The following is a 20,241-nucleotide window of genomic DNA, read 5'->3' on the forward strand; positions in this document are numbered from 1 at the left end:
CACCGGGATTGTAGTGATCTCTTAAAACTGAGAAGCTATTTGTCTTGATTCTTTGTCTATTGGAAAGAACCCAATGAACCCAGGAATAATCCCATTTAACTTTGGGTCCATGTTTAACACGCAAATTCTAAAGTCAAAAATGAATCATTTCTGACTAGATGCTGGTGCAGACAGATTAACACGCTATAATCCTAACAAACTAAAACGAAAAAAGAAAAAAAAATGGCTGGACTGAATCCTTTGATTATGTTCTAAAGAAGTCGGGTTTCCTGGGGTTTTTACGGTATATTTTTGGTCATCTATTGAACTTTTTGCTTTTGATCAAACTTTGATGTGAAAATAAATATCTAAATATGATGTATTCAAGCATTTAATTGAGATTTAACTAATGAATAAAGTGTTATTTTTCCTTCAACCAGTTTTTTCATCGTTCTTTAATTCAGGGCAGCTTGTGGTGTTTGGTCTGAGGTTCCAGAACCAACCTCGGGAGCTTTGCTGCATGTTTTCCCCCATTTTCTGTCTAGTCAATTTGAATAAAGGCCACTAGTGGCTACAAATCTTTAAAAAGCATTTAGATAGACTTTCAGTAAAGCTGTCCACATGAACCTCCTCCTAATCTCAGTTTATGAAATATTTCTACACCTTGAGAATAAGAAAAGAAAAAAGTAATTATAGGCTGGAATATAAGGTTTTATTTTTATGAGTCCTCTGTCCACAATTTATTTCATATTTGCATTGCTCCCATACAAACTATAAAAGACTACACCTCAGTAGCTCAATGTATCCTATCCCTGGTATAACATCAAGGTTTTGTGATGTAAAAAAATGGCACGTTAAATAACTAAAAATGTACATTTTCCATCTATAATGTGACATTTATTCTGAACAGCTCAATGGAAAGTTAATAACAGGAAAAACCCAAATTGGAAAAAGTTGCAACAACCAGGTTGCAAAAGTGTATGCACACTCAAACATTTTGCAGAAGAATCCTTTAATCCAGTTTTAGTCTTTTTTCAAATTCACACGTCAGTTTAATAGCTGATAATCTGAATTACTGTCCATAAAGTAGGACCGTTCTGACTTTTGCCAGATGCCATATTTTTTTAGAGACGTCATAAAGGGTAAAAAAAAAGGATCTCATTATATAAAGGTATCAGTCAGTTCAAAGTGGTCCACAACAAGAATATGTCCATTTTTAGATTAGTTTTTTCAATTGCATGAAGGAGGACAAATATCACACAAAATAGATTATTCATAATTCATTTTTTTACACCACAAAAACTTGACATTTTAACAGAGCTGGGTGAGACAAACACTTCATATTTCATTTCATCTACAACTCTTTTGCTCTTTGCATGGATTGCATCCATTTTTTGAAAGTTCAAACGGTTCCATCTGTGATGTGGAAAAAATTCCTCTGTGCTGTAAAATATTTAACCTTCACAAGAAGTCTAATCACCACACCGCTGCAAGACCACAAAAAAAAGGTAAAAAAAACACAACAGGGGGTTGCTGATAAACTCGGCTCTGAAAACGGCTCAGATTAGAGCGGGAGCGAGGGAGGAAAGAATTTCAATCCTTCTGCACGGCAGGAGAAGGGTCAAAGTCAGGACAAGGTGACGGGCTGATGAAGAGGCGTGGGAAGAAAAAAGCAACCAAAAGGAAGGATTATAGGGAGAGGAAGAAAGTTTTTGTACGACTAAAGAAAAAAAAAAAAAGACGATCGGCGCAACTCATTAGTTGAGGTCAACTCTGTGCAATGTTTATTGCTATGTAATGTCTTCCAACATTGGAAATAAAACTTCATTTCAGAATAAATAGATCTATTTTTTTTTCTACATGTTTCTCAGCATCTTTTCATATACATAGTATTTACATTAATATAACCCAAACATAACTGAGGGAACTGAACACAGTGTTTCTGGGCAAAGTAACCCAATAAAAGCTGTGGTTACAGCTGGAAGCCCGTTTCACAGATCCATAATCACACACAAAAAAAATAAAATAAATAAATATCATGTTTATAATAAATACATCTTTACTAAGGAGGTCTTCATATTTCCCAGCACACAAACTGGTTCTCCTGCAGCCAACCAGTGACTTTCACCAGAAATCAGTTCTATCTACAGCTACATGAGAGCTACCAACCAACAGAGAGGCCTACCTAAAACACAAAGTAAGGCTAATTATGTTGCATTTATTGTGCAGGTTTCACACTTCTGGTCTGGAGGATGCTGGAGAATAATGATGGCAAGTGTTTTTGTTTTGTTTTGTTTTGGGTTTTTTTAATTCAGGCTCCGTTTACATGACACCGTTGCCTGGAAATTGTCAGTATTTTCGGATGCTGATTGGGAAAAAATCCCATGTTTAGACAGCACCTCCAAGACACATCGAGTCAGCTGTAGCTGTCATGACAGGCCACTAGATGGCACTGTGATTTTAGCACGACATTGAATGCGCATGCGATTTTTACGAGAGCTTTCCCAGAGCTGGATTCATAATTTAGGAGACAGCTAGGCTAAAATGAGCCCCTATTATGCCTAGCTATGGGTTTACTGGGTGGCTAAAGGTTAAATTAGTGTAGGAAGGGATGTAATGGTACATACTGCTCAGTTGAGGATTAGACCTATTTAATATACGGTCTTAGTAACTGTGTTTCTATTAAAAACTTTGTCAATATTCTGCAAACGTTGAAACTTTTGCAAATGCAGTGATTCATTTAAGTAAGAAACATAATTCAAATAACACATGGACAAGTTTGTTCATGAAATAAGTCATTAAGAAACATGCTATGCAATCATCCTCCACCTTCTTCCTGTCGTTTTCTTTGTGGTTTATGCCAGTGGAAACATCTGGTTGTTGATCATGTGACTCGTGTAACGTGAAAAAAGTGTTTCCATTGCAGTTTTGTGAGATAAACTGATTTTGATGTGGCCATAACCCAGCTCATCCTAGCACCAAAACTATTTATTGAAAAGTGTGATTTATTTTCCCCCGAAATTGGTAAATTATACAGTTAATGGAAACGCAGCTAGTGTTTCCTTACATGCTAGGTGTGTGGTGTATACACCATGGTATGATGGGATATTAGTTCTGTATTAGTTGTGATGTGTGCCAGTCAAAGGACAGGTATCAGAGCTGGCTAGCTTCATGATGCTTTAGTGCTGGGAAGCGTCTTCTGGCGCCATCTTTAAATACTGCTTAATGTTGACTGAATTTCTTTACACTAATTAGACAATCTTGGTCTGTGTTTCAACTGGAGCACATAACGTTTTTAAAGGTTAAATGGACTAGACAGACAACTTGTTATAATGAAGAAGATTCTGTGGAAGCAACTTCTTCCATCTTGAAGGCTGTTGTCTGCAGGTAAAACTATTCTGCATTACCTAAACAGTATTCAAAATGTCAAAAAAAAAAAAAAAAAAAAATTCTGATGGGATTTTTTCTAATCTGCGTGTGAATCTGTGTTGGACGAGGAAGCACTTCCTGATCCGACCAGTAAAACCTGCCAACCTCAGCAGGGTCTTTGGGGAACTTTTCCTTTAAGAAGCCAGAGCCTTGTATAAAGAAAATAAACAGCTTTTTGCTTTATGACAACAGCCACAGTAAACCTAGAGCCTATTAGGTCCTGGAGCAGGATACCAGTTTGCCTAGCTGCTAACCCAGCATCTGGAATCTCTTTCACATAACAATGCTTTGAAATAGTTACCATTTTTAAATGTATGCAACAAAACTCTAAACTGTACAGTTTCTACATCAATGCTAGCTTATAAAACTGTATTTTTATCAAATTAATTCTTTTAAACTCTTCAAATAAATCTGTCATCGACAAAATAGTTTACCTTTGCAGTCAATTAACAGCTTTACACATGTGAAACCAAAGTAAGTAGATGACAACTGGCCCCTGGGCCACACTTTGGACACCCCTGCCATAAACTAACCACTTTGCACCCATTTAATCATTGCATATCAAACTTGGTTAATTTGTTAGTTTAGAACTTTTGATGAATCCTGGAGATAAATCATCAAAAATGCTTACATTTCTTGTAGACTTTTATTTAATTGTATTTTTTCCCTTAAGGCTTTACACTCCATCTTATTACCATTGGTTATGAATCTAATCTCTTCTTGGACCATTTAATTTCTATGAAGTATTATCAATTTTGACCCTTTTTTAAGCTAAAGTAGCTCTAAGTTAGCTCCTGTCTGGGGGCATTGAAGTCTCAAAACTCAATTTTCTTCAAGTACAACAAAAATAGATCAAAGACAAGATCTTTACATGATCAGCTGTCATAGCGAGTCCCCGAGGCAGGTATCGACTATTTGTGTTTGGTACCATGCAACCCATGGCTAACGGCTCCTTTTCTTAGCTAAACAGGTAGTGTACAAAACAACCAAACTCTTAAAGTACAAACTGGTAAAATGACCCGAGCCTATTGAATACACACCAGCAGCTTCAGAAACACACTCAGACCGCACGCAGTGAGGACTGAGTGGCTTCATTTGTTTCAGTCCATCTGAACACAGCTAAATTCTCCAAAACAAGCAGTCAGCATCATTTACAGACATGTTAAAATGTACTTCCCACTGTGTGAGGAGCATGAGGTAAAACCCTGTTCTGGAAGGTTCTCTGAGGCCAGGGGCGGAGCTTCTAACGGGATGGTTGCTACTGCGTTGGATAAAAGTGAGAATGGGTTGTCTTTTGAACTCCAGTTAGCCACTATGCTAGCTTAGCATGACCAGCTTGTTTCCACACAGATGTTCCATTTTTCCGGAACTGACCCAAATGTGCGAGACAGAAATTCTTACCCACTTGTTGCAGTTTGTGAAGAATTATTAGAAAAGCCAATTTATTAAATTTGGGAACTCAGTAGTTAGGCACATAAAAGCCAATCTTATGGTTAAAAAAAGGAAAATGAAAAACTTGCTTCATAAACATATAGTTTAGTCAAAGTGATTTGGAGACCAAGGCCAACAGAAGGTGGCCATTTTAACAACATATGAGATCAATCAGAATCCTAAAAGTTATGTGGAAACAAGGTTTTAACAGTGCGTTGACATTACAACTGGTTTACTAGTGTTTCCATCCCAACTCCCCCACTGACCTCTGTACCTTTAGATTCTTTTAAAACACATATGTTCACATATCAAACCTCTTTCAAGCATTAAACAATACATTTTCTGTAAAGCTCCAGCTCTATCTGTTCTGTTAATGCCTTTTCAAGTACTGATTTTACCTGGTGCCAGTTATTTGCTGGGTTTCATTTGACTGTTCACATTTATTCAAACTATTTCAAAATTCCTGATCTGGACCTCGTTCTGCCAAGAAGCGAGCACAGATTGTCGTTTGATAAGATCCTGGATGGAGCCAAAACGTACTGGACTTAAGTTGAAGTTTAGGAGATTTGTGGTGCATTCAATTTGTACTCGGAAGTCAGAGTTTCTGAGTTGCAAGCCAGAAAAATACATTGTAGCAGAATTCTGATTCGGAAAATCAAACTCAGTCTTAGAATCCAATATGGCTGCCAATCATATAAAACATAATGACAGCAGTCACTAAAACCTGTTTATTAGGTCAGTTTAAATCTCTTTTAGTCAGTTGCACAAATGGTACAGTTTAATGTATGCCAGTGAAGGTGTTGGAAAAACTTTTCTGGTTGTATTGCTAACCGTAGATCGCTTAGCAAACCAACAGTTAGCAAATCTCCCTAATTTTCCAACCTGCAACTGGAAAACTGTTAAGTGTGATGCAAAAATCCTACTTTCAGTACAACGCACCACTAGCTTGTGGCTCCAATAAGAAATGTTTGACCCGTCAAAAAGCACCGAGGCATTGTTTTTAGCTAATCTGTTTTTATCTTGTTTAGTCACGTTGTGAGAGTGAGGGCGCTTCTTCTTCTTCCTATTATTTAGTTTTTTTATTGGCAGTTGGCAATTTAAGGTGCATTTACTGCCACCTGACAAACCGGAGTGTGGACGTCAATGATCTTTTGTATTTTTAAGTTGTTAAGGTTATTGCCACCTGCTGGCGCTACATGTGTATTACAGCGTTAAGGATTGAGCAGACCCTGAGATGTGCAAATAAACAACTTAATTACCCTTTATAAAAATTGTTTTCTAAGCATGGCAGCCATGCTGAATTTTTACGTTGATTTAAGACAAAGTTCTGATTTCAGGTGCTCCAGTTATTTTGTTTTTACTGCTTAAAACTCAGAAATGACAACCACTGAGTAGAAGGGGAACACACCAGAAGATAAAATTAAAGATATTTCACAATGTGAATCACAAAAAAAATCCCCACAAACAACCAGGGAATAAATTATTTGATTTCACAAATGCATAAAAATGAATGACAAAACATCAGTTATTCTAAGAAATAACTGTAAGCTGCAACAGAAAAGACTCCCATCTTTTTAGACAAACTACTGCAACAGTTTTATGACAGTAAAACTCTTCACATTAACTCTCACTAAGGAAGGGGAGACGTCCCAAAATGCCACGCTGTTACAAATAAAAACCTGTTTATTTGGTAAGGAGCTTTTCTGTTGGACACCAAACAAGTTTAGCTTATTCTGGCAAAAGTTTGGTCAGGTTTGAATCACTTAGTTTCTGCAGAGTAGCCAGCTGTGCTATGAACGTACAGAAAACTGGGAGCACGGCCAGTTCCTCCCTTATTTGGTCTTCAGGTGAGCTATTGATCATTAAACAGCTGCAACCTAAGCTAACCCGGTGGAAATAAATAAAAACAGAAGCTGAGTGTAATTTGTAACCGCGACTGTTCCAGTAAATCATTTAAAACACGACGAGATGCAACAGGCTGGTTCAGGTTTGGCCACCTCTCTGAGAGGGAACCAAAGCTCCACCAAACCATTCACAGTGAGGGATTTCCAGTGGAAGACGTAAAATAAGCTGTCCCTCAGTTAGAAAGCAAACAATAAACCCACTTTCAAATATATGTAAAAAAATTTTAAATTCATGAAGAAACATAACATCACACAAATAAATACTTGCATACAACTCTCTGAAAGGAAATCATTGAGAACATCATTTCTGTTGATGCGGCACCTCACCACCGTTCCTACAGGTTTCAACCCCTTCAACATAATCTGCTTTTACTTTTTATTGCACACTGCAGATTCCAGGCAGGCACTGGTTGTTATGACTTCCTGTTTGAATAAAGAAGTCTAAAAGTACTGGGCAGACTTTTAAAGATTTTTCACATTTCCAGGTAGGTACAGTACCGGCCACATTTACAGCAGGCTGAAGATCAATAAAAATCCTTCAAATAACATGATTATTTATGGCAGCAGTGTATAATGGGGTGCCATTTGGAAAGTTACACAGTCAAAAATTAACAGTAAATAAAGTAAGGAGTCTGTTAAATAAATTAAAAAAAAGAGTGTTAATTTTTCAAGCCATATTTTCATAATGTTATTCATTTATTTAAGAATGTGACAGTTTCACACTAAACTAAATATTTAATTAGCAAGCCAAATATTTTACAAACTAAATATTTAGCTCCTAACAACATATTAAGCTAGCAGCTTCGAGCTACAAATTAAGCTAGCAGTTAGTTTACCATATTCCATATTCTGTTGCAGCATAATCCACACAGGATGTAGCTCCAGAAGTAAACATGCTAGGTACGCCCTCTACTGGCTACCAGGATATTGGAAGGGGAAAGAATCATAAACCTAAAGGACATTTTAGACTGACTTGCTGGGGGTTTTTTGTCTTTTTTTTGTATCTTTGAAGAAGTTGGAGTTCCCAGAAAGGCCCCACCTGGAACTTTGCTGGAAAATAACAGTCATTTTTCCAAATGAAAGGCTGTTTATTTTTTGACATTTTTTCCCCCCGAGAAAAATGTTTCTTTTTTACCACATTTTTACCAGGGGTAGCAAATGAATGTGGCCGGCATTGTACATATACTTCTACTAAGATTGAATTTAATAATAATCTTGACAGTTGAATATAGATTTCAAAGTTGCATTATTGTATGTAAAATTATAATTTTTTAAAATATGTTAGAATATGTGTACTCTAACCCCATTTTGAATAGTGATTTTCAAACTAAAAGCTTCAAACTGAATGTCTTATTATTTCTGAATACTTAAACAGAAGTAATAAAACCAACAGTGTGCATGCTCATCAGGCGTCTGTTTGACTTTCTCTGGGTTAAAACATGTGTGCTGCTTCAGATCTCACTTCCTGCTGCAGGAGCTGTCAGCTACAGTGAATCTGGTCACTTTGCTGGTAGCTGAATTGACACAGGCATTGGTTTTTGTAACTCCTTCACGACTTAAGACCAGATTCAAACCAGAAAATTGAGATGAACAGAGTTGCGACAAGAGACCAACCTGGAATCATGCATATTGTAAATGAAACCGCCATCGTTAACTCCTTTAACTTTGGCAGCTTCAATCTTTGGACCAAAGAGGAAAAAAAAAAATTCAATGAAATAAATAGATGCAACTAACTGGAAACGTCTCCGGCAGGGACACGGCAGTCATGTATTCTCCCAGTGGATAGGTTAAAGGTCAGTCTGCAATGATTACAAAAAAAAAAAAAAGAACAAAAGTTTTATCTGCAATGGGTATTAAATATAGATATATATGTGTGCGACCAAAGTACAGTGGAGGTAACTGGGATTATTTTAAACCCTGTTGAATCTCATTAGGCAAAAATCTAAATATTTTAAATCAAATAGTTTATTTGTTGTAAAACATCTCCATATGTGACCATTTAACGTAAACAGTAATCTATAGCTACATGAATGTGTGAATAATTTATCTAAAAATGGAATTATATATTGAAATTAGAAATGCACCGATTCCCTTAATTTTGGGAGATCGATGATCGGCCAATATTTAAATATACTTAACAACTTTTCAGGCCAAAACAAAAAACAAATAAATATAATAAAAAAAAAACAATATCGCCCAAAATCGGAATTGGCAGGTCTGGTTCTTCAAAGATTAAAGTTGGCCAGGAAACTGCAATCATGTGGAAATAATTAAATAAAACTTTCATTTATTAAGTGTTAAAGTAACATAAATATTTAGTGTTTACTTCTTTAACACCACTGTGGCTCTTTAAATAGGTCCTAGCATCTGATTGGCTAACCTTTACACCAGCTCAGCCACACAACAATAAGCTCATTTATAGCAAGGTTAGCTCCGCCTCCTGATATAATAAATAATGATAAATTAATTATGTGCTGCAACATCAGGGACGAGGAAACAATTAACTACACTTCTTCCAGTTAAAGGGTTAATAGAGGAGCCATGTTGTGATGACTTCCTGAAGGCAGTTTCAGAAAAAGCAGGAGTTTTTAAAGAAACAAAGTCAAATTTCTTTTAAATCATATTTGATATTTAGAGCATTTTAAAAACTGAAGGTAGTTACATTATAGTTACCTGATTAACCTATAAAATTATAATACTGTTCCTTTAAATACATTTTAATCAGTTATTTCACACTTAATGATTTATTTAATAAATTATTAAAACATTATTGAAATAATTTAAATTATATACAAATATCTACTTTACAACAGTTGTGGCATTTTGGATCTCATTTCATGAAGTCATAATCTGCCCCCTAGTGGATAAAGACAAACCCACACAGGAGGCAGTCCTGTAGTTTTTGATTCATAAGCTGTTTGTTAAAAGCTTCTCTATCACCTTAAAACTCTAGTGAATGGTGCTGGGTTTTTGTGTTTACTTGTAGAAAGCTACGGGGCTCAAATTAAACAACTGGATGCATGATTTATGACTGTATGTAAGAAATGCAATCTAACATGCCACCACAGGGGGGCAGTGTAAACTCTCTCTTCCAGTTACCTTCATTGTACTCAGGCAGAGGCAGACATACCGTCACCTGTGCAGATAAAACGAAATGCAAAGGTAGATTATTCTTTTTGGTTGGACTGGTCCTTCCTCTGGTTCCCACTCTGTAATGGGTTCAGTGTTGGGATGGGAACATGCAGGAGGAGATGGCAGAGAGTAGAGATGTGCTGATCCTTTGTTGGTTTCCACAGAAACAATGTTGCTTAGGACCGAAACGGCCAACAGGAGAAGGAAGTAGTGCAAGGAGGTTGAACCGACGGCTCTCTAAGAGGACCGGAGTTAAGAGGACCGGAGTTAAGAGGACCGGAGTTAAATGGTGCTTTCAGTGTGTGCGTGACTGATGGTGTGAATATGCTGGGAGGGCTGGGTGTAACTGGGCCGGCGGGGGCCCACGCAGTTAGGCTGCTCACTGAGCAGAGTGGTGGTCTCTCCGGGCCCGTTGTCCGGGCTGTCGGAGGGCGGCGGGTGCTGCGGTTTGGAGGAAAGTGACGAGCTCACTGCAGGATTCAGAGCACATTGCACAGTGCTCACACAAGAGGGAGGGGTTTGTGAGAGGGGGATGTGGTTACTGGGAGGGGGCGTGGCCTGGGGTAACACCTGGCTGGGCCGGCGGCCGGCGGAGCCTATGGTGAAGGTGGCGCGAGCACTCTGGGAGGCGGGCTGGGTGTTGGATGATGGGTGTTTCACAGGAGGCGTGGCCAGCGCCAGCGGCGTTTTGGTTTCCGGGGGCGTCAGGGGCGGCAGAGAGATGGAGATGTCCAGGCGGACGTGGCTGCCCTCCGGAGACTGAGGCGTGCTGTCCAAGCGGGACGCCAGCAGAGCGTTCTGGTACTGAGCGCGGGTGACCTGAGGAGGATAACGGAACGCTAAACAATTTTTAGTTCATCTTTACTACCAGTTCATCTCTACATTTAACCATATATATGAGAATATATGTCTTACAGGTTTAATACAGGGCGATACAGTGACTTAAGTAATAATTTGAGGTGCTAATAAATGTCACAATTTAACAAGATGAAGTATTAATTAGTGTTGCTACTTGAATAAAGACGTGCACCGATAAATCAGCCCCTAATTCCATAATATTGTGAGGTCTGTGATTGGCTGATCTTATCTACCTCTGCAAAGGTCTGAAAATCAGCCGATGTTATCTTGACTGACAGACCCGCCCACTAATTCACATCTGCATGTTAACAAATAGTCAACCCACTGCTGCCACCTTAACAACTTTTTCACAACATATAGCGAATTTTCAGACAAGATTGAAGATTGATGATTGGCCAAAAAAATTGCAATCAGTGCATCCCTACTTGCATCACTGACATATAATCACTAAATCATGTAATAATCTTGAATTGAAGTTGAAGTCTCAGCTGACGCAGAAGTAGCATCATATTAAGCTGTACATTTGATTTGTACATGTTGGTGAGGCCTCCACTTGGCCCTTCTCTTTTACAAGAGTGGAAAAATAATACTGATTCACCTTTGTCTCATATTTGAATTGACTGGATAGAGACTTAGGATTCATTCACACCAGCCCTGTTTAGTCTTCTTTAATGCAATTCTGGTACGTTTGCCTAGAAAGTTTGGGGAGGTGTGAATGAAGCAATCAACTAAAAAAAAAAGTGAAATCTGATTTACCTACAAACCCAGGTCTCAGTTCGGACCAGAGACCGCACAAAAATCAGGAAGCAAACTATAATGCAGGGTATTCTGGGTAAATACAATCAAAACAAATGTATAAGTCTAGCGCTAGCAGGTTTTGCCAAAAACTCTAAAATTTGATGCCACTCCATTTGTTTTTTTTGAAGGAAGTTGCACTCATGTCTTCTTCAGAGGTTTTCCTCTTTTTTCCTTCAGTGGTTCTTGGTACAACGCCACCACAAGCGAGAGGACACAACAAGTTTTTCAAAGAGTTCTGTTTGTTTGATACAGCACGACATGAAAGTGAACCACACAACTGAAAATGTAACAAATGAGTCTACCGGACAATCAGGTGTGCAAACACCTTCAAAAGATGCCTGTATCTGTCTGAAGACTCTTTGTTTTCTGTTTATGTGGCAGCATTGTGTGGTAGTGATTCTGCGTTACCTTGACATACTGAAGATCAGCCAGAGCTCGAACGCTGAAGTCTGGGATGTACTGGAAAGGGGTTCCTGGGATCTGAGTGTTGCTTCCGCCGATGGAGCTGCCCTCGTGAGCGCGCTCAGTGCAGCTCAGAGAGGCCGAGCGGTTCAGGTGGCCCGCGTGCGACGGAGAACGAAACTCTGGGGACGAACAGAAAGGAGAGGTCAGCGGTGGCATCGCAAGAAAACAAACAGAAAGGAGCAAAGACGGGAGACTGCATGGTGAAAAAACACAACGTGAACGGATGAATCAAAAGAAACAGGGAAAAGTGTAGCATACTGAATGCAGAGAGAAGTGATGAACACAAAGTAACACATCACAAAAAAAAACATCCAAAGCATTGTCGATGAGCAACTGATGCAGAAATGAGACTGTTTGTTTTGCAGAGAATGCAACAAACAAGCCATGCGATGAGAGAAAGTGCCCAGATTGAAGTTTGCATGGCCGCAACAGGACGATCTGTCCGCATGGACGGACTTCTCTCATTGGCTGGTTCATGGTCCAAGTGATGGAGGGGCTGTTCTGGGGTCAGTGGCCAAACAGCAAATGTAATGATAAGAGTTTGAGAGTGTGGAGATTATGTGGGGAGGATCAGGAAAACGTCTGGGCTTAAAGGAATAGTTCACCTTAATAAAATCATATGCTGCTGTATTCTGACGATAACCTTAGCTTAGGCCGTAACGAACAGATGGGAAGCGGTGGGAAACAGCTACTCTGACTTTACGACATAAGTGGAGAGCAAAAGTATTCACACCTTGAACCTTTTCACAACCAAAAAATCTCAATGTATTTTATAGGAGTTTTATTGGATACAAAGCAGTGCATAAAGGAGTTGCAAATACATAAAACACTTTCCTTATTTATTTGTAAAGACAATCTGACACACCAGGCAGGAAGATTATTAATAAAACAAGCAGTCTAGGGGTCCTAAGTCCTATTTAAAGTTAGCAACAATCCACTTAGGGACCACTGCAAATGTGGAAGAAGGCGAGACCCAAATGAAATCTTTTGGGCTACATGCAAACCTTTTTTACTGCTCTGTAACAAACATGCAGCCATGCAATCTTCAAGAGTTTTATTTGTAAAAGTTGATAAAAACCTTCCATCCTTTTCTTTCTACTTCCAGATTATTCACTACTTTGCATAAGTCCCAATAAATACATTGAAGCTTGTGGTTGTAATATGAGAAAATATAAAAAAGGTCCATGGGACATGAGTACTTTTTGTAAGGAACGGTGTCTGTGAATGAGCCAAACTGTCAAATAATTGGCCAAATGTTAAAAAAAATAAATAAAAAAATCTGACTAAGCACCAGACAGAGACAGTTTTGAATCGTGTTACTGAACAGAAGTTCAAAATGGAACTCTTCCAGCAAAAGCAATCAAATTTATGAAATATGGTTGTGGTATGCAATGCAATGTTCACTCCTGAGGTCTTGATAAAGTTGAAAATGTGCTGCATACAAAGTGAGATGCCAAAGATAAAACCTCACTTTAAGCCCTTCAGCTGATGGTTTTCTGGGGAAAAACACAACCAGAACTCTGCTTCTGGACCTGGTTTAGGGGTTTTATGGTTAGAGTGTTATTATTCAGTGGTTAGCTTTGATTGGTCTAGACCAGATGGCAAAGATTACAAGCACTACATGTGTAGACCAACAGGTCAATCAGAACAAACAACACAGCAACTTTGGTTACTTCACACTTTATCTTAAAATAGCAAACATTTTGGTATCATAAATATTACTATTTACTTATATATATCCTTATTGAGGTATGGCGTTTCTCAAAAGAATATCTTGTCAATAAATTCTCAGGCACAGAGAGCAAATAAACACATCTGTTAAAGTGTTAAACTACTGAGTTAACCAGAGCTGTGTAGTCAGATTCACCACACCCTTCTGTGCAGAAGGAGTGATGGAGAACATCTGACTGGGACCCAGTGGTTAAACAAGGTGTTGGTTTTGTTAGGGTAGGAAGTTAGAGGGCGCATCATCTAGAGTCCCATCCAGCAAGTCGTTCATTACAACTGAACTGCACTTTAGCGACAATTCAGAACACGTTTACGTGTCTTCATTGCTGATCAGATCTATGATTATTTGAATATTATCATAGATCACTGACAGCTGCCAATCACACAGGGACCTTTGTTCTGTGGAAATCTGCAAGCATTTTGTTGTTTCAAAAAATCATTTTTGTGTTTTAATTTAGATAATAACCAATGCATGTCCAACTAAAAACTGGACAAATAGGCACAGCCCAGCAAATCAACCAGGTTTTGTCACATGTTGGCGAAAAGAAATGCTGTAACAAACAGGAAGTAGAGGCTGCAAGCTAGCACGGAGCACACATGTCAGATGGAGAGAGTTCCTCATCTCCAAGGACTTGGATTTAGAAATTGCTCAGAGTTTTGTGCCTCTCGAAAGGCACAGACCCACTAGTGGGTGGGAGCGGTTGCTAAGCCAAAACGTAGCCAGAAAATGAGTTTCCCTCTCCCCTTTTTGCAAATTGACTCTGTTTTTTGTTGGAAAAACAACAACAACAACAACAACAACAACAAGAAACACTTCTAGTGAATGTGAAAACTTTTTTGCAAAATTAAGGGAGTTTTTACAACTTTTGCCATTCCTGTCAAGCTTTTCTAATGCAATGCGTCAAAAAAATGCTGATAGATACACGACTGGAGTCGACAATTTTACTTCACAAAGGGAAAACTGAAAATAAGTGATAATATTCTAAACAATAAACACACTTACTTAAAATGCTTTCTAGCTTTAGTAGGATTTTGCTCTGGTCTCTTAAAATGACACGGACTCTGAATTTATCTTACTGAAGTTGAATTAAATCCTTATTTTTTTCTAAATATATTTGAAAAAGAATTTGAAATTCCCAGGAAAAGACTGAAAGCAAAATTTAAGTTTTTCTTTGTTAAATATCAACAATGTTGGTTGGCTGTCAGCTGTCTTTGATGGGATTTATGAATTTGGAGTTCTTAAACAGTTTTAAACCGTCATCTTTACAACCACAGCTCTTCAAGAAACATTTTTTTCTTTTCAGCCGTTCAGAAAGAAAAACATTAAAAAGTATTCTTTGTTAAAAGTACTTATATTATGCGTTGACATGAAACCGGCTGGATGTGGACTCTAAAGATGACTTAAAAACAATCAATGAGACTCGTGAAGAAAAATTGTGTTCATAAACACAGACCCCTCCTCCCCTCACCCTCCGTCCCATGCAAATGTTTACCTGGGAAACGAGAGAACACAGAAAACCTCTTAAGAGAGAGGCGTCGTGGAGGGGGGGACGCCACTGATGGGGAGAGAGGAGGGGTGACAGCTGAGAGAGACAGAGGGGGAGAGAGAGAGAGGCAGAAAGAGAGGGAGGAAGGGAGGAAAGAGGCACAGAAAGAGAATTGATATGGTTGATTTGTTTGTTTTCTTTTTATTGGAAAAGACAGGAGCTGATCCAACCTGTTTATAAAAATCAGATGTATATCTAAATGCGTTTTAAGACAACAACTGATAGAGCTGCATAATGTTCATGAGAAGAGCAAACAGCAGAGAGAAAAGAGAGCGACAGGAAGAAGAGAAGGACACTCAGCACATCACAGTTTCAGTCTGTCAGTTTCCCATCTGGTCTGTGTTTTTATTCACGTTTAACCGGGAGAAAATGGCAATGACTTTTCATGTCATGTCATCTCCAGACATTAGGCAAAAGTAAAGATCACTCTCAAAACAGAGAGAGAAAGATGCAACGGTGAACCAGAAGGGGGCAGACTTGTGCCGCAATATGATGCACTGAACTTCAGCTTAAAACCAGCTGTGACATCCACTGACCTCTACCGTGTGTGTGTGTTTAGTCAGTCTGAGTATGTGAACAGATTGTGTGTCCAGGTGTAGTTACTACTCCGCAGAGAGAGAGAGAGAGAGAGAGAGAGAGAGAGTCCAGTTCTAAATACGTTTTTGTTAGTCAAAGTCCAGATGTAGATTAGATGTCCTTTGGTCTTCATGCTAAAAAAACAAACAAACAAACAAAAAACAATTTAATTTTCATTTTGGTTGGATTAAAACAATTCTGCAAGGAAGAGTGGGCCCAAATTTGTCCACCAGTTATTGTAAATGCATAATGACCGTTGTTAGGCTTAGGGCATGAGTAGTTTTTCACACAAGGCTAGTTTGGCGTGAATATTTTTTTTAGTTAATAGATGAAATAATGCTTAAAAAATAGCTATTTTGTATTTCCTCAACTTTTAAATTAGTTTGATCATTTGAAGCAATCCAGTGAGACAAAGACACGTCCTAGAGGTGCACCAATGACCGTTTTCTGGCCGGTCTTTAGAAAGTCCCATCTGCCGATTCTGATTTTGACCAATTACAAGAATTTTGTCTGAAAAGTCGCTAAATACAACAAGAAAGTTGCTAAGTTGGCAACAGTGAGGTGACTATTGTTAACCATGCATGTTATTATGTGACCTTGTGGGCGGGGCGGGGCGTGTTAGTCAGACCTGTCATGGTAGAGCAAAAGAAGACAGTGGCTGATTTTCAGAACTTTGCGGAGGCTGATAAGATCGGTTTCTCATCTAATTATCGGCTGATCACCTAAAATGAAGGAAATCTGGATTGATTTACTGGTGCATCCCTAACATGTTCTAAAAAATTATCCCACTGTTCAGCCAGAGACTTAACGACAATACCAATTTTACATATGAAAAAATAAATAAATCTAGAAACCATAAGTGAGCTCAGACATCCCGGTTTCTTTTTGCCCATCACCTTTCATTTGGGTGCAGTGCGGCATTGCTGGATGACCCTTAACCACCAATAAGACAAATCCTCTCAAGAGCCTGGCAGGCCATCTCAGGGGAAACAGTCAGCTAATCTGTAGCCCCGCCGCCCCCACTGGAAACTATCTGAACTCTGACGCAGAATTCTCTCAGCTAACCAAAACCAAACCACTCAGTAACAAACACAATAAAAGTGTCTCTGTCTAGCTTGGTCACTTTGAATGATTTTACTGGTAAACGCCTAAATAGATCTTCATGCTGAGAGATCAATGCTCTGTTTGCCTCCTCTTCGTCCCGTCAACAACCGGCCCCGGTCCATTAAAAGCTCCTTTTTGATGTCTGAGAGGAAAACAAACCAGTCAATATCTGTTGAGTCTGAGGTCAGTTTTGTTTGGGTCGCCTGTCGACTTGAACAAGGACACAAACTAAGTGCTTCCCTATTAGGACTAAGCCTATTGGCTTTCCTTCCACTCTGTACAAACAGATGGCTTTACTGTCAGCTCAATGACGCTGCACTTTATCAAAGAGCATCAGCGAGTGAAGGAGAACTCAGATAGACTTTCATGTATTTTCCCCATGAGACTTTTCCAATATGGAGCAAACACACTGCCTGTTTTCACAACATGCAGATTTGTTCTGGTTTTGTGCATTTTTTTGTATATACTGTATACTTATATTTAATGGCATACTAAAGATTCACCATAAGTTTTTCAAGTGCTTTAATAAAATATTATGACAGTTATGCAGTTTACGATTTATATTTTATGTTAAAAAATGTAATTTCAAACTCCCAGAAAATATTTTCCCCCTAGTGTCAAACCGTGAGTAAGATCTGCTTGTCTTGGCTTCCTGCAAGGCTGTGTACTTGGCCTCATGAGGAATCGCAACAAAAGGATTTGTACTGCCAAAACTTTGCCACATTTTGTTCATGTTACAATCACAAATGTCTGTGTATTTTAATGGGATTTTTAGTTTTTTAGTTGATTGACCAAACAACAGTCAGTGTAGGTTGTTTGTCTACCAACCAACCCGCCTGTCAAAATCCTCATCAGGCCACATTTGAATGTGGAAGGAAAATCAAAATTTTCAAAACTTTTAACAAACAAAAGTAAAAAAAGCTTAGGTGTGACTTTGGCATCCACACAGCATGACGCCAGCACCACCATGTTTCACTGTGGGAATAATCTGGTTAGGCTGATGAGTTTGCCGCCACCTCCGTGTGACTTTGGTTCATTTTCTCCTTGCCAGGTCGGTTGTTTCAGGCGTTCAGCAGCGAGGTCACATCTGAAGGCAAAAGGTGGCTCTAGATTTTATTTAGGGGTATCAAAGTAAAGGGAGCTGAAAACAAATGCATGTTTTTTGTGTTTATCACATAAAATCCTAATAGAGTACAATAAAGTTTTTGGTTGTAACATGATAAAAGTTTAACACTACTATACAGTCTAACAACATGCTGGGATCTGCCTTTTTTTATCTCAGCAGGACATTTACAGCCCACCTGTCACCTTGTTTTCACTCTCTTGCTGTCAGTTGGTGTGAAATGCGAGACCAAATGGTTGAAAGGAAGTTTTAACCCCCAGGCTTCAGGACTAAGTGTTAATTTTTTTAATCTCCCTTCCTCCCTGCCCTCTTTCCACCAATAAAACAAAATGTTAAACAAAACAATGCCCATAGAAAGTTCACTAAACATCATACTTTGTATAATTTGGTTTGTTTCAAACATGAAGTGCTTCTCTATGTGACTGTATGGTCAGTAAAAATGTGACAAAGTCGCCTAAAAAAATATTTTTCTGACCGTTAGGCTTCACAGGCATCCTGAGAAATGCATCATTGTCACGCTTGTGTCTCCCGGTGCATGTTTATAGGGAGCCTGTGTGTGTGTGTGTGTGTGTGTGTGTGTGTGTGTGTGTGTGTGTGTGTGTGTGTGTTGTCTCACCCAGTGTTGGCGTGCTCAGAGCCATGACTCCATAGTAAGAGAACGGGCCGGTTTCGAACTTCATGTTCTCGTTTCCAGCTTCCACCTCCACCCGTCCCTGATCAACACACACAGAAATCTGATTTAATGTTGTTTTTAACTCATTTATGTGAGACATTATTCTCTAAAACAATTAAACACAATCCTTGATGAGACCTGGATGAGACCTTCATCGTTATCACGGAAACGCCTTAGGTATATACATTTGTCCTGTTCTGACTGCCCAGTCTGTCTCTGTTTATGCAAAAGGCTTGTCATTGAACCTGGTCACGTGACTATCTGACCCGGTTTGTTGTGACCAAGCTGAAGGCTTTTGGTGCTATAAAAAACTTTGCCGGGTTCTATTGTTAGAACGCAGCCGCTCTTAAAATGAGCCTGTATGTATAATTTTGAACCAGTGTGGATTAGAGAAGACGCGACTCAAACTGCCTGACAGAAAAGAGCTGTGACAAAAACTCAACAGAATGTACAAGAATAAATAGTTCTGGCACGACAACATCAAAGAGCTGTGATTAATGTATTTAAAGCCAGCTTACGTTATTTTCTATGAATTTAATACATTTTAAAGGCCTTAATTTCAGACACACAAATTTCAGACTTTTTAAGGATTTATAGACATTTAAACTTAAGGCAATGAAGACAGGATCAGAAAGCCGATGTATTGGTGCACCCTTAAACATATCATCCCTGTCTACAGTAAGTTTCGACTGCAACTGTATGGAAAACAAAAACAAAAAAAAAGAAGAAAAAACAGAGTCAAATTGAAAAAGTTATGCATTCATTTTTTTTAGGATCTTTTCTGGGAATTTTTCCATTAACCGTCCATCCATCCATTTTCTTTACACCCTTGTCCCTTTGTGGGGTCAGGAGGGGTGCTGGTGCCTATCCAGCTAACATTCCGGGCGAGAGGCGGGGTCACCCTGGACAGGTCGCCAGTCTGTCGCAGGGCAACACAGAGACACACAACCATGCATACACACACTCACACCTAGGGACAATTTAGAGACACCAATTAACCTGACAGTCATGTTTTTGACGGTGGGAGGAAACCAGAGTACCCGGAGAAAACCCACATATGCACAGGGAGAACATGCAAACTCCATGCAGAAACACCAGGGCCGGGAATCGAACCCAGAACCTTCTTGCTGCAAGGCAACAGCTCTACCAACTGAACCACTGTGCAGCCTATTAACTGTCCAGTGACATCTAAATATATCCATGCTTTTTTAACTTTCCTATTGTTACCCAGCAAAGTGTCTGAGTATCAGACCAGCTCTGAGGCTCTTCCATGTTAAAATCCCAGAGTCGAGTCGAGTCCTGTAGCTTGTAACACAGGCACTTATAAATATTACATCCCAGCACAGGTTCTCCACTGCAGTGTCTATTTACCTCCAATATATACGCTGCCATCTTAGTGAGGTCAACTAACATCATGTGCTACTTCACCTATTGAACATCAATACTACATTCCTGACCCTGAACATCCATTTTAATCTGAGCAGAAAAAAAGTT

General features: G+C 39.0%; 1 protein-coding gene across 1 annotated transcript in view; it reads right to left on the reverse strand.

The window, feature by feature from the left end:
• Nucleotides 1-2,279: 2,279 nt before the first annotated feature.
• Nucleotides 2,280-20,241, reverse strand: part of LOC103151774 (metal transporter CNNM4) — a 28,023-nt gene continuing 10,061 nt past the window's right edge. Inside the window, exons 5-9 of the mRNA XM_016681727.1 lie at nt 18,691-18,787; nt 15,218-15,307; nt 11,940-12,115; nt 10,150-10,694; nt 2,280-10,119 (exon numbers count right to left, since the gene is read on the reverse strand). Coding sequence (XP_016537213.1) covers nt 10,158-10,694; nt 11,940-12,115; nt 15,218-15,307; nt 18,691-18,787 — 900 coding nt within the window. The 3' untranslated portion in view covers nt 2,280-10,119; nt 10,150-10,157. The remainder of the gene's footprint in view (nt 10,120-10,149; nt 10,695-11,939; nt 12,116-15,217; nt 15,308-18,690; nt 18,788-20,241) is intronic.

The sequence above is a fragment of the Poecilia formosa genome, unplaced genomic scaffold (genome assembly GCF_000485575.1).
Source record: "Poecilia formosa unplaced genomic scaffold, Poecilia_formosa-5.1.2 Scaffold291, whole genome shotgun sequence".
Lineage (NCBI taxonomy): Eukaryota > Metazoa > Chordata > Actinopteri > Cyprinodontiformes > Poeciliidae > Poecilia > Poecilia formosa.